This window comes from Camarhynchus parvulus, unplaced genomic scaffold (genome assembly GCF_901933205.1).
Source record: "Camarhynchus parvulus unplaced genomic scaffold, STF_HiC, whole genome shotgun sequence".
Taxonomy (NCBI): domain Eukaryota; kingdom Metazoa; phylum Chordata; class Aves; order Passeriformes; family Thraupidae; genus Camarhynchus; species Camarhynchus parvulus.
The window spans coordinates 3,013-28,084 of NW_022147715.1; the positions used below are offsets into that span (position 1 = coordinate 3,013).

Genomic DNA, 25,072 nt, shown 5'->3' on the forward strand with positions numbered 1-25,072 from the left:
GACCCTCTCTAACTCCCTCCCTCCTTCCCAAATTCCTAATCCAGCTTTTTCTAGGGGGGGATTTGAGGCTTTTGGGCCCATTTTTGGGGTGTTTCTATTAACCAGGGAAGGGGGGGCACGAGGCTGTTGCCCCCCAGCCCGGCCCCTCACGCTTGTTTTGGCCAAAATAAATGTTAATCCCAAAAAAACTGGAGTGTGACGGGGCTGGGGGGTCCAGGGAAGGGTTTGGGGGTTCAGGGAGAGATTTGGGGGTCAAGGAAGGGGTCTGGGGGTCCGGGGATGGGTTTGGCGGTCCAGGGAGGGGTCTGGGGGTCCAGGGAGGGGTCTGGGGGTTCACGGAGAGGTTTGGGGGTCCAGGGATGGGTTTGGGGAACAAGGAAGGGGTTTGAGGGTTCAGGGATGGGTTTGGGGGGTTCAGGGAGGAGTTCGGGGTTCCAGGGAAGGGTTTGGGGATCCAGGGATGGGTTTGGCGATCCAGGGACGGTTTTGGGGTTCCAGGGAAGGGTTTGGGGTTCCAGGGATGGGTCTGGGGTTCCAGGGAAGGGTTTGGGGTTCCAGGGATGGGTTTGGGGATCCAGGGATGGGTTTGGGGTTCCAGGAATGGGTTTGGGGATCCAGGGATGGGTTTAGATGTCCAGGGAGGGATTTGGGGATCCAGGGACGGGTTTGGGGATCCAGGGAAGGGTTTGGGGATCCAGGGACGGGTTTGGGGATCCAGGGAAGGGTTTGGGGTTCCAGGGAAGGGTTTGGGGTTCCAGGGACGGGTTTGGGGATCCAGGGAAGGGTTTGGGGTTCCAGGGAAGGGTTTGGGGATCCAGGGACGGGTTTGGGGATCCAGGGAAGGGTTTGGGGATCCAGGGAAGGGTTTGGGGTTCCAGGGATGGGTTTGGGGTTCCAGGGAAGGGTTTGGGGATCCAGGGACGGGTTTGGGGATCCAGGGACGGGTTTGGGGATCCAGGGAAGGGTTTGGGGATCCAGGGACGGGTTTGGGGATCCAGGGAAGGGTTTGGGGTTCCAGGGAAGGGTTTGGGGTTCCAGGGATGGGTTTGGGGGTCCAGGGAAGGGTTTGGCAATCCAGGGAAGGGTCTGGGGTTCCAGGGACGGATTTGGGGATCCAGGGACGGGTTTGGGGTTCCAGGGAAGGGTTTGGCAATCCAGGGAAGGGTCTGGGGTTCCAGGGACGGATTTGGGGATCCAGGGACGGGTTTGGGGTTCCAGGGACGGATTTGGGGATCCAGGGAGGGATTTGGGGATCCAGGGACGGGTTTGGGGATCCAGGGAAGGGTCTGGGGTTCCAGGGACGGGTCTGGGGATCCAGGGACAGGTTTGTGGATCCAGGGACGGGTTTGGGGTTCCAGGGAAGGGTTTGGCAATCCAGGGAAGGGTTTGGGGTTCCAGGGACGGGTTTGGGGATCCAGGGACGGGTTTGGGGATCCAGGGAAGGGTTTGGGGGTCCAGGGAAGGGTTTGGGGTCCAGGGAAGGGTTTGGCAATCCAGGGAAGGGTCTGGGGTTCCAGGGACGGGTTTGGGGATCCAGGGACGGGTTTGGGGATCCAGGGACGGGTTTGGGGTTCCAGGGAAGGGTTTGGGGTTCCAGGGAGGGATTTGGGGATCCAGGGACGGGTTTGGGGATCCAGGGAAGGGTCTGGGGTTCCAGGGAAGGGTCTGGGGTTCCAGGGACGGGTCTGGGGATCCAGGGACAGGTTTGTGGATCCAGGGAAGGTTTTCGACAACCACCGCAGACCGGGCCTTCCACAAAACGATTTGGATCAGAGGGTTTGGTTCCACCCAAAAGGGCCGGGGGATTGGGGACCCGGGGCGGGTTTGGGGACCGGGGGGCCCGCAGGGTTCCGGCCCAGCTCCGCGTGTCGCCGATGTCCACGGGTTTGGAGCCAGGATCCGGGAAGGGTTCGGGTTCGAAGGGCCGGAGGGCACCCCGAACGGGTTTGGGGGTCCGGGGCCGGGCTTGCGCGCCAGCGCCGGGTTTCCAGTCGCGGAAGTGGGATTCCCCGGACCAGTTGGAGGTGCCTGAGGGCGATTTTGGGGGACGGGGGGGGCGGAAAACGGGGTGGATACGGCACAAAACCAGCTGAAAAATGGGTCCAGGGAAACGCCCCGAAACCACGAACGAAACGGGGTTCAAGAAGGTACCACAAACGAACCCCAAAAGGTCAGAAAACAGGACCAAAATATCCCATAATCACACACCAAAACACCCCCAATACCTCCACAAAACCCATTTCTCAATATTTTCGCCCCCAAAACACCCCAATATACCACAAAACACCCCAAAATACCCAAAGAGCCCGAGAAAACACCCCCCAAAACACCCCAACCTGCCCCCGTAATGCCCCAAATGCTCCAGAAGACCCGTAACTCACCCCCAAACACCCAAAAAAAAACACCCCAAGCCCCATAACCCCAAAAACACCCCAAACACCCCCCCAAACCCTGTAACACCCCAAAACACCCAATATACCCCACACCCCAAAACCCAATCCCCAAAACCCCCCAAACACCCCTAACACCCCAAATGCCCCCAAATCACCCCAAAACGCCCCAAAACACCCCAAATCCCCCAAATTGCCTCCATAATGCCCCAAAACACCCCCAAACGCCCTGTAACACCCCAAATCACCCCAAATCGCCCCAAATCGCCCCAAAGCGCCCCAGCGCCCCGTGCTGACCCACGTAGGCGGCCCGGTCGGTGACCATGTACTTGGTGTGGCTGACGCGGGCGAAGGGGATGCGGCTCTGCGCCGCGCTGGACGGCACCAGGAACAGCCGCTGCTCGGGGACAGGCACTGTCACTACTCTGAGGGGACTGTCACCTGCCCTGAGGGACTGTCACACCCCTGAGGGACTGTCACAACCCTGAGGGACTGTCACACCCCCAAAGGGAATTGTCACCTCACCTGAGGGACTGTCACACCTCTGAGGGACTGTCACCTGCCCTGAGGCACTGTCACTCCTCCGAGGGACTGTCACCTCCCCAAAGGGAATTGTCACACCCCCAAAGGGAATTGTCACACCTCTGAGGGACTGTCACCTCCCCAAAGGGAATTGTCACACCCCTGAGGGACTGTCACACCTCTGAGGGGACTGTCACCTCCCCAAAGGGAATTGTCACACCCCTGAGGGACTGTCACACCTCTGAGGGGACTGTCACCTCCCCAAAGGGACTGTCACCTCCCCTGAGGGACTGTCACCTGCCCTGAGGGACTGTCACCTGCCCTGAGGGACTGTCACCTCCCCAAAGGGAATTGTCACCTCCCCAAAGGGACTGTCACACCTCTGAGGGACTGTCACCTGCCCTGAGGGACTGTCACTCCTCTGAGGGACTGTCACCTCCCCAAAGGGAATTGTCACCTGCCCTGAGGGACTGTCACACCTCCGAGGGGACTGCCACCTCCCCTGAGGGACTGTCATCTCCTTGAGGGACTGTCACCCACCCTGCCCAAGGGGATTGTCACCCCTCAAAGGGACTGTCACCTCCCCTGAGGGACTGTCACACCTCCGAGGGGACTGTCACCTCCCCAAAGGAACTGTCACCTGCCCTGAGGGACTGTCACCTCCCCAAAGGGAATTGTCACACCCCCAAAAGGGATTGTCACCCCTCAAAGGGACTGTCACACCCCTGAGGGGACTGTCACCTCCCCAAGGGATTGTCACCCCCTTGAGGGGACTGTCACCCACCCTGCCCAAAGGGAATTGTCACCCCTCAAAGGGACTGTCACCTCCCCAAAGGGACTGTCACACCCCTGAGGGACTGTCACCTCCCCAAAGGGAATTGTCACCACCCCTGAAGGACTGTCACACCTCCGAGGGGACTGTCACCTCCCCAAAGGGACTGTCACCTGCCCTGAGGGACTGTCACCACCCCTGAGGGGATTGTCACCCTTTAAAAGGACTGTCACCCCAATGAGGGCACTGCCACCCCCCTGAGCGTGGGAATGGGGGCAAAAATGAGGAAAAAGGGGAAAAAATGTCACCTTTTAAAGGGACTGTCACCCCCCTGAGAAAGGGGGAAAAATGGGGGAAAATGGGGACAAATGTCACTTTTTAAAGGGAGTCACACCCCTGAGAATGAGAATGGGGGAAAAATGGGGAAAATGGGGAAAATGGGGGAAAAATGAGAAAAATGGGGAAAAACGGCGAAAAATGGGGAAAAATGGGGAAAATGGGGGAAAAATGGGGGAAAATGGGGGAAAATGGCGAAAATGGGGGACAAATGTCACTCTTTAAAGAGAGTCACCCCCCTGAGAATGAGAATGGGGGAAAAATGGGGGAATACGGGGGAAAGTGGGGAAAAATTGGGAAAAATGGGGGAAAATGGGGAAAAAGGGGAAAAATGGGGGAAAATTGGGGAAAATGGGGGAAATGGGGAAAAATGGTGCAAATGGGGGACCAATGTCACTCTTTAAAGGGACTATCACCCCCCCGAGAATGAGAATGCGGTAAGAATGGGGGAAAAATGGGGAAAAATGGGGAAAAATGGGGAAAATGGGGAAAATGGGGAAAAATGGGGAAAATTGGTGCAAATGGGGGACAAATATCACTCTTTGAAGGGAGTCACCCCCCTGAGAATGAGAATGGGGGAAAATGGGGGAAAAATGGGGAAAATGGGGAAAAATGGGGGAAAAAGGGGGAAAATGGGGGAAAATTGGGGGAAAATGGGGGAAAATGGGGGAAAAATGGGGAAAAACGGTGAAAACGGGGGACAAATCTCACTCTTTAAAGAGAGTCACCCCCCTGAGAATGAGAATGGGGGAAAATGGGGAATACGGGGGGGTGGGGAAACATTGGGAAAAATGGGGGGAAATGGGGAAAAAGGGGGAAAATGGGGGAAAATTGGGGGAAAATGGGGGAAATGGGGAAAAATGGTGCAAATGGGGGACAAATGTCACTCTTTAAAGGGACTGTCACCCCCCCGAGAATGAGAATGGGGGAAAAATGGGGAAAAATTGGGAAAAATGGGGAAAATGGGGAAAATGGGGGGAAAATGGGGGAAAATGGGGGAAAAATGGGGAAAAACGGTGAAAACGGGGGACAAACGTCACTCTTTGAAGGGAGTCACCCCCCTGAGAATGAGAATGGGGGAAGAATGGGGAAAATGGGGGAAAATAGGGGAAAAATGGGGAAAATGGGGAAAATGGGGGAAAATGGGGAAAATGGGGAAAAATGGGGAAAATGGGGAAAAATGGGGGAAAATGGGGGAAATGGGGAAAATGGGGAAAAATGGGGAAAATTGGTGCAAATGGGGGACAAATGTCACTCTTTCAAGGGAGTCACCCCCCTGAGAATGAGAATGGGGAAAAATGGGGAAAAAATGGGGAAAAATGGTGAAAACGGGGGACAAACGTCACTCTTTGAAGGGAGTCACCCCCCTGAGAATGAGAATGGGGAAAATGGGGGAAAAATGGGGAAAAACGGTGAAAACGGGGGACAAACGTCACTCTTTGAAGGGAGTCACCCCCCAGTGTCACCCCGCAGCCCCAGCCCGTCGTCACGCACCACCTGCACGCCGTAGCGGGTCCGGTTGTCGGCCAGGGCGGCCAGGGAGCGCAGGAAGGGGAACATGGCGGGGCGGCTGTGGGGCCAGCAGCCGGCCAGCAGCCGCAGCGCCACGCCCGCTTCCACGGCGGCGCAGCCGCGCAGCCGCTCGTCGATGGCCGGCCAGAAGCGCGCGGGCCGCGAGAACTCCGTGCCCGCCACGTAGCTCATCACCGCCACGTCCACGAAGGACTCGGCGCCGTCGATCACCGAGAGCAGAGCGGCCAGGTCCGGAGTGCGGCCGGCGGCGCACAGAGGGGGCGGGGAGCTCTGCGGGGAGGGGGCAAGGGGGGTTTGACCCACCACGGTGACCCTGGTGTGGTGACCCCGGTATGGTGACCCACGGTGGGATCCCTGGCATGGTGACCCCAGCGTGGTGACCCCGGCGTGGTGACCCACAGTGGGTTTGACCCTGGTGTGGTGACCCCAGCATGGTGACCCACGGTGTGGTGGGTTTGACCCATGGTGGGTTTGACCCTGGTGTGGTGACCCCGGTATAGTGACCCCATGGACAGTGATACCGCTGTATGGTGACCGTGGGGTTTGACCCCAGTGTGGTGACCCCAGCATGGTGACCCCAGTGTGGTGACCCACGGTGGGTGTGACCCGAGTGGGTTTGACTCATGGTGCGTTTGACCCATGGCGTGGTGACCCATGGTGGGTGTGACCCTGGTGGGTTTGACCCTGGCGTGGTTTGACCCCGGTATGGTGACCCCACTGTGGTGATCCCTGGCATCGACCCCAGTGGGGTGACCCCAGTGTGGTGACCCACAGTGGGTTTGACCCTAATGTGGTGACCCCGGTATAGTGACCCCAGTGTGGTGACCCCAGCATGGTGACCCACAGTGTGGTGACCCACGGTAGGTTTGACCCCGGTGGGTTTGACCCCAGCATGGTGACCCATGATGGGTTTGATCCTGCTGTGGTGACCCATGGTGGGTTTGACCCCGGTGGGTTTGACCCCAGTGTGGTGACCCTGGTGTGGTGACCCACAGTGGGTTTGACCCTGGTGAGTTTGACCCCAGCATGGTGACCCATGATGGGTTTGATCCTGCTGTGGTGACCCACGGTGGGTTTGACCCACGGTGGGTTTGACCCTGGTGGGTTTGACCCCAGCATGGTGACCCATGATGGGTTTGATCCTGCTGTGGTGACCCACAGTGGGTTTGACCCCGGTGGGTTTGACCCCAGTGTGGTGACCCTGGTGTGGTGACCCCACTGAGGTGACCCCAGCATGGTGACCCCCGGCATGGTGACCCACAATGGGTTTGACCCATGGTGGGTTTGACCCCAGTGTGGTGACCCTGGTGTGGTGACCCCAGCATGGTGACCCCAGCATGGGGACCCCCAGTGTGGTGACCCCCAGTGTGGTGACCCCTGCAATGGTGACCCCCATCATGGTGACCCCTGTCATGGTGACCCCCAGCATGGCACCTACTGAGAAGAAGACGGCGGCCTCGGTGCCGTTGAGCGTCATCTCCAGCGGCGTCTCCAGGTTGATGGAGGTGGAGAAGCTGTCCGGCCACGGCGCCGGGATGGACGCGTCGGGGACGCCCAATGACCAGTAGGCCTCGAAGATTTTGCCCAAATCTTTGGCCAAGCAGCTGCAGTTGTAGATGGCGGCTCCCAGCTCCTTCACCTGCGGCGCGTTGGGACGGCGGCGCTGTCCCTCCCCGATGGACGGGGTTTGGGACGGCCCCGGGGATGGGGTTGGGTGGTGCCCATCGCGTTGGGTTGAGGGCCAACCGGTGGGTTTGGGACCATCCGTATTGGGTTTGGGTCGAGCCATTGGGTTTGGGATCATCTATGTTGGTTTTGGCACCATCCATTGGGTTTGGCACCGTCCGTGTTGGGTTTGGGTGAAGCTCATTGGGTTTGGATCAAGCTCATTGGGTTTGGATCAAGCTCATTGGGTTTGGCACCATCCATTGAGTTTCGGTCAAGCTCATTGGGTTTGGCACCACCCATTGAGTTTCGGTCAAGCTCATTGGGTTTGGGTGAAGCTCGTTGGGTTTGGGATCATCTATGTTGGGTTTGGGGTCAACCCCATTGGGTTTGGCACCATCCATGTTGAGTTTGGGTCAAGTCATTGGGTTTGCGGTTAACCTCATTGGGTTTGGGGTCAACCTCATTGGGTTCGGCACCATCCATTGGGTTTGGGGTCAACCCCATTGGGTTTGGCACCATCCATTGCATTTGGCACCATCCATTGGGTTCTACACCAACCTCACTGGGTTCTACACCAACCCCATTGGGTTTGGCACCATCCATGTTGGGTTTGGGTCAAGTCATTGGGTTTGCGGTTAACCTCATTGGGTTTGGGGTCAACCTCATTGGGTTTGGGGTCAACCTCATTGGATTCGGCACCATCCATTGGGTTTGACACCATCCATTGGGTTTGGGGTCAACCCCATTGGGTTCCAGACCAACCCCACTGTATTTGGCACCAACCCCATTTGGTTGGGCACCTTCCATTGGGTTCCACACCAACCCCATTGGGTTTGGCACCATCCATTGGGTTTGGGGTAAACCCCATTGTGTTCCACACCAACCCCATTGGGTTTGGCACCATCCATTGGGCTTGGGGTAAACCCCATTGGGTTCCACACCAACCCCACTGTATTTGGCACCAACCCCATTGGGTTTGGCACCATCCATTGGGTTTGGGGTAAACCCCATTGGGTTCCACACCAACCCCCTCGTGTCTGGCACCATCCACGTCGGGTTTGTCCCCGGCCCCGGCGCGACCCACCTGCGTCAGGGCCCTCCAGTCCATGTTGGCGCTGCCGATGTAGAGATGGACGCCGTCCACCAGCCAGAACTTGGTGTGCAGCACGCCGCCCGTCAGCCGCGGCAGGTCCACGGCGCCGCCACGGCGCCGCGGCGCGCGCCGGCACCGCCGTCAGCCACCTGAGCCCCCCCAGAGCCCACCGGGACCCCCAGATTGGGGGGTGACCCCGAGTCCCCGCTCACCGCTGCGCTCCAGGGCCTGCAGGTCATCCAGGGGTGCGGTGGGCGACGGAGCGCTGACCGCAACGCGCACGGCCACGCCGCGGGCCGGCAGCCGCTGCAGCGCCGCCAGCAGCCGCTCACCCTGAGGGCGGGAAAAATGGGGGAAAATGGGAAAAATGGGGAAAAAATGGGGAAATGGGGAAAATGGGGAAAATGGGGAAATTGGGGAAATGGGGAAATCGCGGGATGGCAGCCGCTGCAGCGCCGCCAGCAGCCGCTCACCCTGAGGGCGGGAAAATGGGGGAAAAATGGGGAAATTGGGGAATATGGGAAAATGGGGGAAATGGGGAAGTTGGGGAAATTGGGAAATGGGGGAAAATGGGGGAAATGGGGGAAAATGGGGGAATGGGGGAAAATGGGGGAATGGGGGAAAATGGCGAAAATGGAGGAAAATAGGGAGAAAATGGGGAAAAAACAGGGAAAATGGGGGGAAATGGGGGGAAAATCAGGGGAATGGGGAAAAAATGGGGAAAAATGGGCGGGGAAGGGAGAAGTGGGAGAAATGGGAAAAAATGGGGGGAAGGGAGGGAATGGGGGAGAATGGCAAAAAATGGGCACAAAAAGGGCAAAAAAAGAAGGGAAAAAATGGGCAAAACTTGGGAAAGAAATGGGCAAAAATGGGGCAAAAAATGGGCAAAACCCAGGCAAAAAAGGGGCAAAACCGGGAAACAACATGGGAAAAAATTGACAAAAAAAGGGCAAGAAATGGGCAAAAAAAGGGTATAAAATGGGCAAAAATCAACATAGAAAAGCAAAATATGGGTATAAAATGGGCAAAAATGAACATAGAAAGAGCAAAATATGGGTAAAAAATGGGCAAAAAATTGGGTAAAAAAGGGGCAAAAACCAGGTAAAAAAGGGGCAAAAATGGGCAAAAAGTGGGTAAAAAGGGGCAAAACGTGCAAAAAGCAGGAGAAAAAGGCAGAAAGCGGTGCCCACCTGCTCGGCGCTGGGCTCGTGCGTGCGGGTGTCGTTGTTGCTCAGGGTCCAGTAGAAGGAGGCGATGTCCACGCTGCGCGCGGCCCCGGCCAGCAGCCCCCCAAAAATGCCAACTAAAAATGGCCAAAAATGAGCAAAAAACCAGGGAAAAACGGACAAAAATGGGCAAAAAACAGGCAAAAAAAAGGACAAAAAACCTGGGAAAAAATGGGCAAAAAGCAGGCAAAAAAGGGCAAAACTGGGAAACAACATGGAAAAAATTGACAAAAAAGGGCAAGAAATGGGCAAAAAAAGGGTATAAAATGGGCAAAAATCAACATAGAAAAGCAAAATATGGGTATAAAATGGGCAAAAATGAACATAGAAAGAGCAAAATATGGGTAAAAAATGGGCAAAAAATTGGGTAAAAAGGGGCAAAAACCAGGTAAAAAGGGCAAAAAAATGGGCAAAAAGTGGGTAAAAAAGGGGCAAAAACGTGCAAAAAAGCAGGAGAAAAAGGCAGAAAGCGGTGCCCACCTGCTCGGCGCTGGGCTCGTGCGTGCGGGTGTCGTTGTTGCTCAGGGTCCAGTAGAAGGAGGCGATGTCCACGCTGCGCGCGGCCCCGGCCAGCAGCCCCCCAAAAATGCCAACTAAAAATGGCCAAAAATGAGCAAAAAACCAGGGGAAAAACGGACAAAAATGGGCAAAAAACAGGCAAAAAAAGGACAAAAACCTGGGAAAAAATGGGCAAAAAGCAGGCAAAAAAGGGGCAAAACTGGGAAACAACATGGGAAAAATTGACAAAAAAAGGGCAAGAAATGGGCAAAAAAAGGGTATAAAATGGGCAAAAATCAACATAAAAAGGGCAAAATATGGGTATAAAATGGGCAAAAATGAACATAGAAAGAGCAAAATATGGGTAAAAAATGGGCAAAAAATTGGGTAAAAAAGGGGCAAAAACCAGGTAAAAAAGGGGCAAAAAATGGGCAAAAAGTGGGTAAAAAAGGGGCAAAAACGTGCAAAAAAGCAGGAGAAAAAGGCAGAAAGCGGTGCCCACCTGCTCAGCGCTGGGCTCGTGCGTGCGGGTGTCGTTGTTGCTCAGGGTCCAGTAGAAGGAGGCGATGTCCACGCTGCGCGCGGCCCCGGCCAGCAGCCCCCCAAAAATGCCAGCTAAAAATGGCCAAAAATGAGCAAAAAACCAGGGGAAAAACGGACAAAAATGGGCAAAAAACAGGCAAAAAAAGTGCAAAAAAACAGGAAAAAAAATGGGCAAAAAACAGGCAAAAAAGGGGCAAAACCGGGAAAAAACATGGGAAAAATTGACAAAAAAAGGGCAAGAAATGGGCAAAAAAAGGGTATAAAATGGGCAAAAATCAACATAGAAAGGGCAAAATATGGGTATAAAATGGGCAAAAATGAACATAGAAAGAGCAAAATATGGGTAAAAAATGGGCAAAAAATTGGGTAAAAAGGGGGCAAAAAATAGGCAAAAACCAGGTAAAAAAGTGGCAAAAAATGGGTAAAAAAGGGGCAAAACCGTGCAAAAAAGCAGGAAAAAAAGGCAGAAAGCGGTGCTCACCTGCTCGGCGCTGGGCTCGTGCGTGCGGGTGTCGTTGTTGCTCAGGGTCCAGTAGAAGGAGGCGATGTCCACGCTGCGCGCGGCCCCGGCCAGCAGCCCCAGCCACGCCTCGAAGGTGGAGGGGCTGAGCCGGGGGCCCAGGGCCAGGCCCTCGGGGATGCTCTCCACCAGCACGATCCTGCGCAATTCGGGGGGTCTGGGGGGTCCTGGGGGGTTTTGGGGAGTCCTGGGGGGTTTTGGGGGGTCCTGGGGGGGTTTTGGGGAGTCCTGGGAGGGTTTTGGGGGGGGGATTTTTGGGGGTTCTGCGGGGTTTTTGGGAGGTACTGGGGTTTTTGGGGGGTCCTGGGAGGGTTATGGGGAGTCCTGGGGGTTTTGGGGAATCCTGGGAGGGTTTGGGGGAGTCCTGGAGGTTTTTTGGGGGATCCTGGGGGGAGGGTTTTGGGGGAGTCCTGGGGGTTTTGGGGGTCCTGGGGCATGCTGGTTTTTGAGGGGTCCTGGATTGTTTTGGGGGTCCTGGGGGGTTTTGGGGGTCCTGGGGGTTTTGAAGGGGTTCTGGAGGGTTTTTGGGGGGTCCTGGGGGTTTTGGGGGTTTTGGGGAGTCCTGGGGGTTTTGGGGGTCCTGGGGGTTTTGGGGGATCCTGGGGGTTTTTGGGGGTCCTGGGGGGTTTTGGGGGGTCCTGGGGGGTTTTTTGGGGGGGGCTTTTTGGGGGGTTCTGCAGGGTTTTTTGGGGGGCTCCTGGGAGGTTTTGGGGGTCTTGGGGGTTTTTGGGGGGTCCTGGGGGGGTTTTTTTGGGGGGGTCCTGGGGGGTTTTGGGGATCCTGGGGGTTTTGGGGGGTCCTGGGAGGGTTTTTGGGGGTCCTGGAGGGGTTTTGGGGGGTCCTGGGGCATTTTTGAAGGGTTCTGGATTGTTTTTGGGGGTCCTGGGGGGTTTTGGGGGGTCCTGGGAGGGTTGGGTTTTGGGGGTCCTGGGGGGTTTTGGGGGGTCCTGGGGGGGTTTTTGGGGGTCCTGGGGGGTTTGGGGGGGGGGCTTTTGGGGGTCCTGGGGGGTTTTGGGGGGTCCTGGGGGATTTTGAAGGGTTTTGGGATTGTTTTTGGGGGTCCTGGGGGGTTTTGGGGGTCCTGGGGGGGGGGTTTTTGGGGGTCCTGGGGCATTTTTGAAGGGTTCTAGATTGTTTTGGGGGTTCTGTAGGGTTTTGGGGGTCCTGGGGGGTTTTGGGGGTACTGGGTTTTTTTGGGGGGTCCTGGGGGTTTTGGGGGTGTTTTAGGGGGCGGGGGTTTTTGGGGAGTCCAGGGGGGTTTTGGGGTGTCCTGGGGGGGGTTATGGGGAGTGCTGAGGGGTTTTGGGGGGTCCTGGGGGGGTTTTGGGGTGTCCTGGGAGGGTTTTTGGGGGGTCCTGGGGCATTTTTGAAGGGTTCTGGATTGTTTTGGGGAGTCCTGAGGGGTTTTGGGGGGTCCTGAGCGGTTTTTTTGGGGGGTCCAGAGGGTTTTTGGGGTCCCCTCACCCCAAGCCCAGCCTTACCTGCAGGTGTCCCCGCAGGTGCCGTCGGCGCCGCGGCCGCGCAGGTGCAGGAGGAGGAGGAAGGTGAGGAGGAAGAGGATGGAGAGGAGCACGAAGAGCGCGGCGCCGCGGGGGCGCTGGGGTTTGGGGGGGGGGGACACCCCAAAATTGGGGGGTTTTTGGTTAATTTTGGGGGTTTGAGCCCATCCACGACGCAGGGAAGGGCGTGGGGAGGGGGTACCTTGGGGGGCGGCGTCTCAGGGGGCTCCAGAGCGTCCAGCTGGGGGGGAAGGACCCCAAATTTGGGGGGTGGAGACCCCAAATTTGGGGGGGGGATGGGGTGGAAACACACCCTGAAATTCCCAGGATCCCCCCCAAAATTCCCAGGATCCCCCAAATTCCCAGGATCCCCAAAATTCCCAGGATCCCCCAAAATTCCCTGGATCCCCAAAATTCCCAAGATCCCCAAAATTCCCTGGATCCCCCAAAATTCCCAAGATCCCCAAAATTCCCTGGATCCCCCAAAATTCCCAGGATCCCCCAAATTCCCGGGATCCCCCCAAATTCCCAGGATCCCCAAAATTCCCAGGATCCCCCAAATTCCCAGGCTACCCCAAATTCCCAGGATCCCCAAAATTCCCAGGATCCCCAAAATTCCCAAGACCCCCCAAAATTCGCAGGATCCCCCCAAATTCCCAGGATCCCCAAAATTCCCAGGATCCCCAAAATTCCCTGGATCCCCCCAAAATTCCCTGGATCCCCCCAAATTCCCAGGGGGTCCCTGTAGGAGTTTGGGGTGGGGGGAGCCCCAAAATCTGGGGACTTGGGGGGCTCTGTGATCCCCAATTAAAATAAAATTAAGAGGCTTGGGACCCCCAAATTCGGGGTTTGGGGAGAGAATTGAGTCAATTTGGATTTTGGGGCTCCCCGGGGGTTCCAAATTCGGGTTTTGGGGCAGGGAATTGACCCAATTTGGGTTTTGGGGTGCTCTGGGACCTCCAAATTTGGGTTTTTTGGGGTGTCCCCAGCCCTGGATCCCCAAGTTTGGGGTTTGGGGCAGGGAATCCCCCTGATTTGGGTTTTGGGGTGTCTCAGGAGCCCCACATTCGGGTTTTTGGGGTGTCCCCAGCCCAGTTTGGGTTTTTGGGGTGCCCCAGAGCCCCAAACCCGGGTTTTTGGGGTTTCCCCAGCCCAGTGTGGGGTTTGGGGTGCCCCAGGAGCCCCAAATCCGGGTTTTTGGGGTGTCCCCAGCCTACTTTGGGGTTTGGGGCAGGGAATCCCCCCAGTTTGGGGTTTTGGGGTGTCCCAGAGCCCCAAATCCGGGTTTTTGGGGTGTCCCCAGCCCAGTCTGGGGTTCGGGGTGCCCCAGGAGCCCCAGATCCGGGTTTTTGGGGTGTCCCCACCCCAGTGTGGGGTTTGGGGCAGGGAATCCCCCCAGTTTGGGGTTCAGGGTGCCCCAGGAGCCCCAAATCCGGGTTTTTGGGGTTTCCCCAGCCCAGTTTGGGTTTTTGGGGTGCCCCAGAGCCCCAGATTCGGGTTTTTGGGGTGTCCCCAGCCTACTTTGGGGTTTGGGGCAGGGAATCCCCCCAGTTTGGGGTTTTGGGGTGTCCCAGAGCCCCAAATCCGGGTTTTTGGGGTGTCCCCAGCCCAGTCTGGGGTTCGGGGTGCCCCAGGAGCCCCAGATCCGGGTTTTTGGGGTGTCCCCACCCCAGTGTGGGGTTTGGGGCAGGGAATCCCCCCAGTTTGGGGTTCAGGGTGCCCCAGGAGCCCCAAATCCGGGTTTTTGGGGTTTCCCCAGCCCAGTTTGGGTTTTTGGGGTGCCCCAGAGCCCCAGATTCGGGTTTTTGGGGTGTCCCCAGCCTACTTTGGGGTTTGGGGCAGGGAATCCCCCCAGTCTGGGGTTTGGGGTGCCCCAGGAGCCCCAGATTCGGGTTTTTGGGGTGTCCCCAGCCGAGTTTGGGGTTTGGGGTGCCCCAGAGCCCCAAATCCGGGTTTTTGGGGTTTCCCCAGCCTAGTTTGGGGTTTGGGGCAGGGAATCCCCCCAGTTTGGGGTTCGGGGTGCCCCAGAGCCCCAAATCCGGGTTTTTGGGGTGTCCCCAGCCTAGTTTGGGTTTTTGGGGTGCCCCAGGAGCCCCAGATTCGGGTTTTTGGGGTGTCCCCGGCCCAGTGTGGGGTTTGGGGCAGGGAATCCCCCCAGTTTGGGGTTTGGGGTGCCCCAGGAGCCCCAGATTTGGGTTTTTGGGGTGTCCCCAGCCCAGTGTTGGGGTTTGGGGCAGGGAATCCCCCCAGTTTGGGTTTTTGGGGTGCCCCAGAGCCCCAAATCCGGGTTTTTGGGGTGTCCCCAGCCCAGTTTGGGTTTTTGGGGTGCCCCAGGAGCCCCAATCCGGGTTTTTGGGGTGTCCCCACCCCAGTGTGGGGTTTGGGGCAGGGAATCCCCCCAGTTTGGGTTTTCGGGGTGCCCCAGGAGCCCCAGATTTGGGTTTTTGGGGTGTCCCCAGCCTAGTTTGGGGTTTGGGGCAGGGAATCCCCCCAGTTTGGGTTTTTGGGGTGCCCCAGAGCCCCAAATCCGGGTTTTTGGGGTGTCCCCAGCCCAGTTTGGGTTTTTGGGGTGCCCCAGGAGCCCCAGATTCGGGTTTTTGGGGTGTCCCCGGCCCAGTGTGGGGTTTGGGGCAGGGAATCCCCCCAGTTTGGGTTTTTGGGGTGCCCCAGGAGCCCCAAATCCGGGTTTTTGGGGTGTCCCCAGCCCTACCTGCTTGTAGGCTCCGCTCAGCCCCATCCCGGCACGAGGCTGGAACAGGAAAATCCGGATTTACCCCCGGGGGCCTTGGGGGTTTTTGGGGTGCGGGGCAGGGGAGGGACCCCAAAAATCCCCGGGGGGGTTCAGGGGAGACCCCAAAAATCGCCGGGATGCAAAGGCTGGGAGGGGGCGGGGAGGGACCTCCCCCACCCCAAAATTGGGGCTGGGCCCCCTCGGGGCAGGGCGGGGTCCCCAAAACTGGGGCAGAGCCGGGACGGGCTCAGGGACGTTTGGGGGCAAATTTGGGGTCAGTTTGGGTGCATTTGGGGCCGGTTTGGGGCTGTTTGGGGGCAAATTTGGGGTCAGTCTGGGGACACATTTAGGGCCCATTTGGGGCCATTTTTAGGGCAAATTTAGGGACACATTTAGGGCCATTTTAGGGCTGTTCAGGGACAAATTTGGGGTCAGTTTTGGGTGCATTTGGGGTCGGTTTGGGGCTGTTTGGGGGCAAATTTAGGGTCAGTCTGGGGACACATTTAGGGCCATTTCAGGGCCATTTTTAGGGCAAATTTAGGGACACATTTAGGGCCATTTTAGGGGTGTTCGGGGACAAATTTGGGGTCATTTTTGGGTGCGTTTGGGGCCGGTTTTGAAACACATTTAGGGCCCATTTGGGGCCATTTTTAGGGCAAATTTAGGGACACATTTAGGGCCATTTCAGGGGTGTTCGGGGACAAATTTGGGGTCATTTTTGGGTGTATTTGGGGTCGGTTTAGGGCTGTTTGGGGGCAAATTTGGGGTCAGTCTGGGGACACATTTAGGGCACATTTGGGGACACATTTAGGGCCATTTTAGGGCTGTTTGGGGACAAATTTGGGGTCAGTTTGGGTGCATTTGGGATCTGTTTTGGGGCTGTTTGGGGGCAAATTTGGGGTCAGTCTGGGGACACATTTAGGGCCATTTCAGGGCCATTTTTAGGGCAAATTTAGGGACACATTTAGGGCCATTTCAGGGCTGTTCAGGGACAAATTTGGGGTCATTTTTGGGTGCATTTGGGGCCGGTTTTGAAACACATTTAGGGCCCATTTGGGGCCATTTTTAGGGCAAATTTAGGGACACATTTAGGGCCATTTCAGGGGTGTTCGGGGACAAATTTGGGGTCATTTTTGGGTGTATTTGGGGTTGGTTTGGGGCTGTTTGGGGGCAAATTTGGGGTCAGTCTTGGGACACATTTAGGGCGCATTTGGGGACACATTTAGGGCCATTTTAGGGCTGTTTGGGGACAAATTTGGGGTCAGTTTGGGTGCATTTGGGGTCTGTTTTGGGGCTGTTCAGGGACAAATTTGGGGTCAGTTTGGGTGCATTTGGGGTCTGTTTTGGGGCTGTTTGGGGGCAAATTTGGGGTCAGTCTGGGGACACATTTTAGGGGCACATTTGGGGACACATTTAGGGCCATTTCAGGGCTGTTTGGGGACAAATTTGGGGTCAGTTTGGGTGCATTTGGGATCTGTTTTGGGGCTGTTTGGGGGCAAATTTGGGGTCAGTCTGGGGACACATTTAGGGTGGACACATTTAGGGCCATTTTAGGGCTGTTCAGGGACAAATTTGGGGTCAGTTTGGGTGCATTTGGGGTCGGTTTGGGGCTGTTTGGGGACAAATTTAGGGTCAGTCTGGGGACACATTTAGGGTCAGTTTTGAAACACATTTAGGGCCCATTTGGGGCCATTTTTAGGGCAAATTTAGGGACACATTTAGGGCTGTTTGGGGACACATTTAGGGTCAGTTTTGAACACATTTAGGGCCCATTTGGGGCCATTTTTAGGGTCAATTTAGGGCCATTTCAGGGCTGTTTGGGGACAAATTTAGGGGCAGTTTTGGAACACATTTAGGGCCAGTTTGGGGTCTGTTTTGGGGCTGTTTGGGGGCAAATTTGGGGTCAGTTTTGGGTGTATTTGGGGTCGGTTTAGGGCTGTTTGGGGGCAAATTTGGGGTCAGTCTGGGGACACATTTAGGGCACATTTGGGGACACATTTAGGGCCAGGTTCAGGCCGGGTTTAGGCGGGGATTTGGGGCAGTTTTGGGGAGATTTTGGGGTACTTTTGGGGCAGGTTTTAGGGCCGTTTCGTGGCAGTTTTGGGACAGTTTTGGAGCAGATTTTGGGGCAGTTTTGGGCCCGTTCTGGGGCGATTTTGTGGCAGTTTTGGGGCAGATTTTGGGGCAGTTTGGGACAGTTTTGGGGCAGATTTTGGGGCAGTTTGGGACAGTTTTGGGACCGTTTCAGGACAGGTTCTGGGGCGGTTTCGTGGCAGTTTTGGGGCCGTTTTGGGGCAGTTTTGGGAAAGTTTTGATAAAGTTTTGAGGCAGTTTTGGGGCAGTTTCGGGGCAGGTTTTGGGACAGCTTCGGGACAGTTTTGGGGCGGTTTCGGGGCGGTTTTGAGGGCGTTTTTGAGCAGATTTCCGGGCAGGTTTTGGGGCCGTTCCGCGGCAGTTTCGGGGCGGGTTTTGGGTGGTTTTGGGCCGATTTTGGGGCCGTTTCGCGGTCTCCCCCCCCCCCCCCCCGGTCTCCCCTTGGTACCGTCCAGCGCCGCCCTCACGCTCCGTCCGCAGGGGGGCGCCCTCCTCGGCCCGGCCCCGCCCCCTCCGGCCCGCGCCTGACGTCACTTCCGGCGCTGCCGTGAGGGGCCCCGGGATGGGGCGAGGGGAGGTGAGGGGGGAATGGGGGAGGGGCCGGGGGGGTTTGGGGGGGTCTGAGGGGAAATGGGGAGGGGTCTGAGGGGAAATGGGGGGTCAGGAAGGGTCTGAGGGGTTTGGGGGGGTCTGAGGGGAAATGGGGGGTCAGGAAGGGTCTGAGGGGTTTGGGGGTCTGAGGGAAATGGGGAGGGGTCTGAGGGGAAATGGAGGGTCAGGAAGGGTCTGAGGGGAAAAGGGGGGAAAAGGGGATTGAGGAGGGGTCTGAGGGGTTTGGGGGGTCTGAGGGGAAAGGGAGATTGAGGAGGAGTCTGAGGGGAAAAGGGGGGTCAGGAAGGGTCTGAGGGGTTTGGGGGGGGTCTGAGGGAAAAGGAGAGAGGAGGGTCTGAGGGGAAAGGGGGGGTCTGAGGGGAAGGGGGGGGGAACGGGAGGAGGAAAATGAGGAGGGTCTGAGGGGAAAGGAGAGGGGAGTCTGAGGGGAAAAGGGGAGGGGTCTGAGGGGAAAAGGGGGGTCAGGAAGGGTCTGAGGGGTCTGAGGGGAAAAGGGGATTGAGGAGGAGTCTGAGGGGAAAAGGGGAGGGGTCTGAGGGGAAAAGAGGGGTCAGGAAGGGTCTGAGGGGGTCTGAGGGGAAAGGGACATTGAGGAGGGGTCTGAGGGATGTTGGGGGGGATCTGAGGGCTCAGGGGGGTTTTGGGGAGGATCTGAGGGCTCAGGGGGTTTTGGGGGGGATCTGAGGGGTCGGGGGGGTTTGGGGGTCTCTGGGTGGGTGGGACGTGGGCCAGCCCCTTTAACCCCCCCTGAAATCCCCCCCAGGCCGCTCCTGCCTGATCCAGCTCTGCCAAATCCAGCTCGGCACCATGGGTGAGGGATGGACCCAAAAATCCCCTAAAATATCCCAAAAATCCCCCCAAAAATCCCCTAAAACATCCCAAAAATCCCCCCCAATCCCCTAAAACATCCCAAAAATCCCCAAAACCACCCCAAAAACCCCCAAGAACATCCCAAATCCCCAAAGCCACCCCAGAAATCCAAAATTTCCTGTGGAACACCCCCAAAACACCCAAAATTCCCTCCAAAATTAAAAATTTTCCTGTGAAACCCCCCAAAGTTCCCCAAAAAATCCCAAAATTCCCTGCAAAGCACCCCAAATTCCCAGTGAAACACCCCAAAATTCCCCAAAATCCCAAAATTTCCTGTAAAACAACCCAAAATTCCCCCAAAACACCCTGGAAATCTCCAAAACCACCCCCAAAATTCCCCCCATAATCCCAACATTCCTCATAAATGTTGTAACCCCCCAAAATTGCTCCCGAAATGCAAAATTTCTTCATCAAACACCCCAAAATTCACCAAAACCACCCCAAAAATTCCCTGTGAAATACCCCGGAATCCCCCCCAAAAAAAATCCCAAAATTCCTTAAAAACCTCCCCAAAAAAATCTTTTCGAATTTCCCAAGAATTCCTTTTGAAGCGCTCTGGGTGATGACTGCACCCCCAAAATCCCCCCAAAAATCCCCCAAAATCCCCAAAATCCCCCAAAATCCCCCCAAAAATCCCCCAAAATCCCCCCAAAATCCCCCAAAATCCCCCAAAATCCCCCAACCCCCCCCAAGCCCCTCCCCCGCTGCCGTTAATCCAGGGACAGCTGGGAACGCCCGGAATGGCCCTGGAGCCACCCTGGGCTGCCCCTCCCCCTCCCGATCCCATTCCCCTCCCCCCATCCCCTTCCCCCATCCCATTTCCCCCCTCCCTCCCCCAATCCCAATTTTTCACCCCAAATTCTTTTTTTTTTTTTTCCTGCACCAAATCCCCTTTTTGGCCCCCAAATCTCATTTTTTCTGCCCCAAATCCCATTTTTCCACCCCCCTCCCAATCCCATTTTTCCCCCTAAAATCCCATTTATTCACCCCAAATCCCTTCCCCCCAAATCCCATTTTCCCCCATTATTTCTCATTTTTTTCTTTTCCCCCCCATTCCCCCCCCAAATCCCATTATCCCCCCTAAAATCCCATTTATTCACCCCAAATCCCATTATCCCCCCTCAAATCCCATTTATTCAATCCCCCCCCCTCAAATCCCATTTATTCACCCCAAATCCCATTTATTCACCCCCAAATCCCATTATCCCCCCTCAAATCCCATTATCCCCCCCTCAAATCCCATTATCCCCCCTCAAATCCCAATTATCCCCCCTCAAATCCCAATTATCCCCCCTCAAATCCCATTATCCCCCCTCAAACCCCACTTCTTTTCCCCCAAATTTGGGGGTTTTTGCACCCAATCCCACCTTTTCCTCACCAAATCTCCTTTTTTCCTTCCCAAATTCCATTTTCCCCCTTTCCCAATCCCATTCCTTTGCCCCCAATCCCATTTTTCACTCCAAACTCCATTTTCCCCTCCCTGAATCTCATTTTCCCCTTTCCCAATCCTAATTTTTTTGCCCCAAAAATACTTCTTTCCATTTTCCCCGAATTTCCCTCACTTTTCCCCATTTCCCTTGTTTTTACCCCATCTCCCCCAATTTTTTCTCATTTTTCCCGTTTTCCCCATTTTCTCCCATTTATTCCAACTTCTTCCCCGTTTCTCACCCTTTTTTCTCTCATTTTCCCATTTTCCTGGCTTTTTCCCCAATTTTTTCCCATCTTTTCCCCCATTTTCCCCGTTTTTCCCTTTTATCCCAAAATCCCCCCATTTTTCCTAATTTTCCCCATATTTCCCCATTAATCCCAATTCTTTTCCCATTTATACCAATTTTTCCCTTATTTTTTCTTATTTTCCCCGTTTTCCCCATTTCCCTCATTTCTCCCTTTTTCCCCATTTTTCCCCGTTATCCAATTTTCCCCCATTTTCCCCCCATTTCCCCCTATTTATTCCCATTTTCAGCCTTTTTCCTGTTTTTTCCCTTTTTTTCCATTTTCCCCCATTTTTTCTCATTTTTCCCTCGCATTTTTCCCTGTTTTTTCTCTATTTTTCCTGATTTTTTTCTCCACTTTTTTCCATTTTTTCCCATTTTTCCCCATTTTTTCCCCTTTTGTTTCCCATTATTCTCCCATTTCCCCCCCTCATTTTCCCCATTTTCCCCCTATTTTTCCTGTGGTTTTTTCCCCAATTTTTTCCCCTTTTTTCCCCTTTTTTTTCTCATTTTTTCCTCTCATTTTTCCCTTGTTTTTCTCCATTTTTCCTGATTTTTCCCCACTTTTTTCCATTTTTTCCCTATTTTTTTCCCTTTTCTTTCCTATTATTTTTTCATTTTCCCCCCTCATTTTCCCCATTTTCCCCGTGTTCTTTTCCCCTTTTTCCCCCTTTCCCCCGTTTTTTTCCCCATTTTCTCATTTTCCCCCGGTTTTTCCCATTTTTCCCGTTTTTTCCCCGTTTTTCCGCAGCCACCTCGGAGTGGCTCCGTTTCTTCGAGGACGCCGGGATCCCCCCGGGCCCCGCCCTGGGCTACGCCGTGGCCTTCGTGGACAACAGGTGGGGAGAGAGACCCCCAAAAATGGGGAGAGAGACCCCCAAAAATGGGGGAGAGAGACCCCCAAAAATGGGGAGAGAGACCCCGGAATTGGGGGAGAGAGACCCAAGGTGGGGAGAGAGACCCCAAAAATGGGGAGAGAGACCCCCAAAAATGGGGGAGAGACCCCCAAGAATGGGGAGAGAGACCCAGGAATTGGGGGAGAGAGACCCCCAAAAATGGGGGAGAGACCCAGGAATTGGGGGAGAGAGACCCCCAAAAATGGGGAGAGAGACCCCCAAAAATGGGGAGAGAGACCCCAAAAATGGGGGAGAGAGACCCGGAATTGGGGAGAGAGAGCCCCGGGAATTGGGGGAGAGAGACCCCCGAGAATGGGGGAGAGAGACCCCCGGAATTGGGGAGAGAGACCCCCAAAAATGGGGGAGAGAGACCCCCGAGAATGGGAGGGAGGAAGAGACCCCTGAGAATGGGGAGAGAGAGCCCCAAAAATGGGGGGGAGAGACCCTCAGAATTGGGGAGAGAGACCCCAGACTTGGGGGAGAGAGCCCCGAAGTTGGGGGGTGGGTCCCAAGGAAATCGGGGTACATTTCCGTGGAATCTGCGCGGATCCAGGGGGATCCGGTGGATCGGGGAGAGTCCAGGCAGGTTTGAGGTGGATCCCGGGTGGATTCCAGGGAAGTCTGGGTGAATTTCAGCAGAATCCGGGTGAACCTCAGCTGGACCCAGGTGGAGCTGTGGGAATCTGGGGTGGATCCCGAGTGGATCCCAGTGGGTACCTGGGAGAATTCGGGTGGGTCCTGTGGAAATTGGGGTCGATTTCCGTGGATCCAGTCAAAACGGAGGGAATTTGTGGCTCTGGGGTGGATCCCGGTGGATCCCATTGAAACTTGGGTGAATTTCAGTGGATCCAGGTAGGACTCTGGAGATCTGGGGTGGATCCCTGGAGGGATCCCTGGTGAATGCCAGGAAAGCTTGGATCCATTTCAGTGTAACCCGGGTAGAGCTGTGGGAATCGGGCTGGATCCCTGAGTGGATCCCTGAGTGGATCCCTGAGTGGATCCCAGCGGATCCCATCCTCCTCCCCTCCCCCGCGCAGGATCCACAAGAACATGCTGCTGGACCTCACCAGGGAGCTGATGAAGGAGCTGGGCATCACCGTGGTGGGCGACGTCATCGCCATCCTGCGCCACGCCAAGGTGGTCCACAGGCAGGTACGGGATCCCCTGGGACCCGCTGGGACCCGCTGGGACCCGCTGGGATCGCTGGGACCTGCTGGGATCCCTGGGATCTGCTGGGACCCGCTGGGATCCGGGAACTCCCCAAACCTCCCCGTTTCCCGCAGGAAATGTGCCGGGCGGCCTCGGAGTCGCTGCAGCCTGAGGCTGTGGGGGGATCCCGGCGGGATCCACCGGATCACCAGCGGGATCCCCAACGGGATCACCAGCGGGATCCCCAACGGGATCACCAGCGGGATCCCCAGCGGGATCCCCAGCGGGATCCGTGCGGCGCCGCGGGCAGGATGATCACCAAGAGCCTGAGCCGGGACCCCGCCCCCCCCCGGGCCCCCCGGAACCCCCCCGGCGCCGGGATCTGCGTCACCGTCCCCAACGGGGCCGGTAAGGGGGGCCCGGGGGCACCCAACGGGGATTTATTTGATTTATTTCACCCAAAGCGTCCAGGATCCCTCAGGGATCCACTCCCAAATGGGGCTTTTCTCACCCAAAATATCCTGGGATCCTTCAGGGATCCGCTCTGCGGCTGGGGTGCCCAAACGGGGATTTTTTTTCACCCAAAATGTCTCCCACGAAATGGGGGGGATCCTTCAGGGATCCACTGTGGGGCCGGGATCCCCAGATTGGGCTTTTATTACCCAAAATGTACCAGGATCCTTTAGGGATCCACCGTGGGGCTGGAGAGCCTGGGGGGGGGGGCAGGGGATGGGGATCGAGTGATCCAGAGGGGCTGGGGTCGATCCAAAGGGGATCAGGGCGGAACTGGGGTCGATCCAGAGGGGTTGGAAGGAGCTGGGATCAATCCAGAGGGGATCAGGAAGGAGCTGGGGTCGATCCAAAGGGATCAGGAAGGAGCTGGGATCAATCCAAGGGGATCAGGGAGGAACTGGGATCAATCCAGAGGAGCCGGGGTTGATCCAAAGGGGATCAGGGCGGAACTGGGGTCAATCTAAAGGGATCAGGGAGGATCCGGGATTGATCCCGAGGGATCAGGGAGGAACTGGGATCAATCCAGAGGGGCTGGGATCAATCCAAGGGGATCAGGGAGGAGCTGGGGTTGATCCAAAGGGACCAGGGAGGAACTGGGATCAATCCAGAGGGATCTGGGCGGGTCCCTGGATCACCCCAGCCCAACCAGGAAGGCGCGGATCCCAGTGGATCCCAGTGGATTTCCCTCCCGCAGGCGGATCCGGCGCCGAGGCTCCGTCGGCGCTGCCCAAGCGGCGCCGGGTGACGGCCGAGGCCGAGGGCAAGTACGTGATCCGGCTGCCCAAGGGCACCACGGCGCGCAGCCGCCACCTCCTGCGCCTGCAGGCGGCCAGAGGTACGGGCAGGGCGGATCCCGGGGCTCCCTGGTTCATCCCCAGTTTCCCTCCTGGGATCCTGAGTTTCTCCTCTTGGATCCCGGGGTTCCCCGGTGGATCCGGAGCTTTCCCTTCCGGGATCCCCAAATTTCCCCTCCCAGATTCCCCCAATTTCCCCTTCTGGATCCCAAAGTTCTTCTCCTGGATCCTGAGTTTCTCCTCTTGGATCCTGGGGTTCTCTGGTGGATCCCAGGGTTCTCTGGTGGATCCCGGGGCTCCCTGGTGGATCCAGGGATTCTCTGGTGGATCCCGGGGCTCCCTGGTGGATCCTGGGGCTCTCTGGTGGATCCAGGGATTCTCTGGTGGATCCCGGGGCTCCCTGGTGGATCCCGGGGCTCCCTGGTGGATCCTGGGGTTCCCTGGTGGATCTCAGGGCTCCCTGGTGGATCCTGGGGCTCCCTGGTGGATCCCAGGGTTCTCTGGTGGATCCCAGGATTCTCTGGTGGATCCCGGGGCTCTCTGGTGGATCCTGGGGCTCCCTGGTGGATCCCAGGGTTCTCTGGTGGATCCAGGGATTCTCTGGTGGATCCTGGGGCTCCCTGGTGGATCCCAGGGTTCTCTGGTGGATCCCGGGGTTCCCTGGTGGATCCCGGGGTTCCCTGGTGGATCCCAGGGTTCCTTGATGGATCCCTCCATTTCCCCCCCACCTCCGCAGGTCTGGGCCGGCCCTCGGTGTTCGACCGCCTCGGGGCCGAGGCCAAGCGCCGGAGCTGAGGCGGGGGCGGTGCGCGGGATCCCGAGGGATCCGGGGGGATCCAGGGTGGGGGAAGGGCTGGATCCTGGTGGGATCTGATGGGGGAAATCTGGGAGAGCAGGAGAGGGGTCTGGGATCCTGGGTGGGGGATCCAGTGGGGAAAGGATCCAGGATCCAGGGAGGGAGGGAACCAGGGAGGGAGGGATCCAGGGATCAGGATCCAGTGGGGAAAGGATCCAGGATCCAGGGAGGGAAGGATCCAGGGGAAAAGGATCTGGAATCCAGGGATCAGGATCCAGGGAGGGAAGGATCCAGGGAGGGGAGGA

The 25,072-nt window shown here is 56.8% G+C and overlaps 2 protein-coding genes across 2 annotated transcripts; one reads left to right on the forward strand and one right to left on the reverse strand.

Moving 5' to 3' along the window:
* Positions 1–233: 233 nt before the first annotated feature.
* On the reverse strand, positions 234–18,031 carry LOC115915859 (phospholipase D3-like). Its single transcript, XM_030969572.1, has 12 exons — positions 17,874–18,031; positions 15,311–15,349; positions 12,803–12,841; positions 12,583–12,698; positions 11,063–11,240; positions 8,515–8,647; positions 8,306–8,421; positions 6,992–7,192; positions 5,515–5,823; positions 2,688–2,787; positions 1,856–2,028; positions 234–305 (listed from the first exon to the last, which is right to left on the reverse strand). Exons 2-12 carry the CDS (start codon positions 15,335–15,337, stop codon positions 234–236), a joined length of 1,464 nt encoding a protein of 487 aa, XP_030825432.1. The 5' UTR covers positions 15,338–15,349; positions 17,874–18,031.
* Positions 17,918–24,766, forward strand: CUNH19orf47 (chromosome unknown C19orf47 homolog). Its single transcript, XM_030969573.1, has 7 exons — positions 17,918–18,002; positions 18,801–18,848; positions 21,371–21,458; positions 22,553–22,667; positions 22,799–23,072; positions 23,872–24,012; positions 24,708–24,766. The coding sequence occupies exons 2-7, from the start codon at positions 18,845–18,847 to the stop codon at positions 24,764–24,766; spliced, it is 681 nt and encodes a 226-aa protein (XP_030825433.1). The 5' UTR covers positions 17,918–18,002; positions 18,801–18,844.
* The last annotated feature ends 306 nt before the right edge of the window (positions 24,767–25,072 follow it).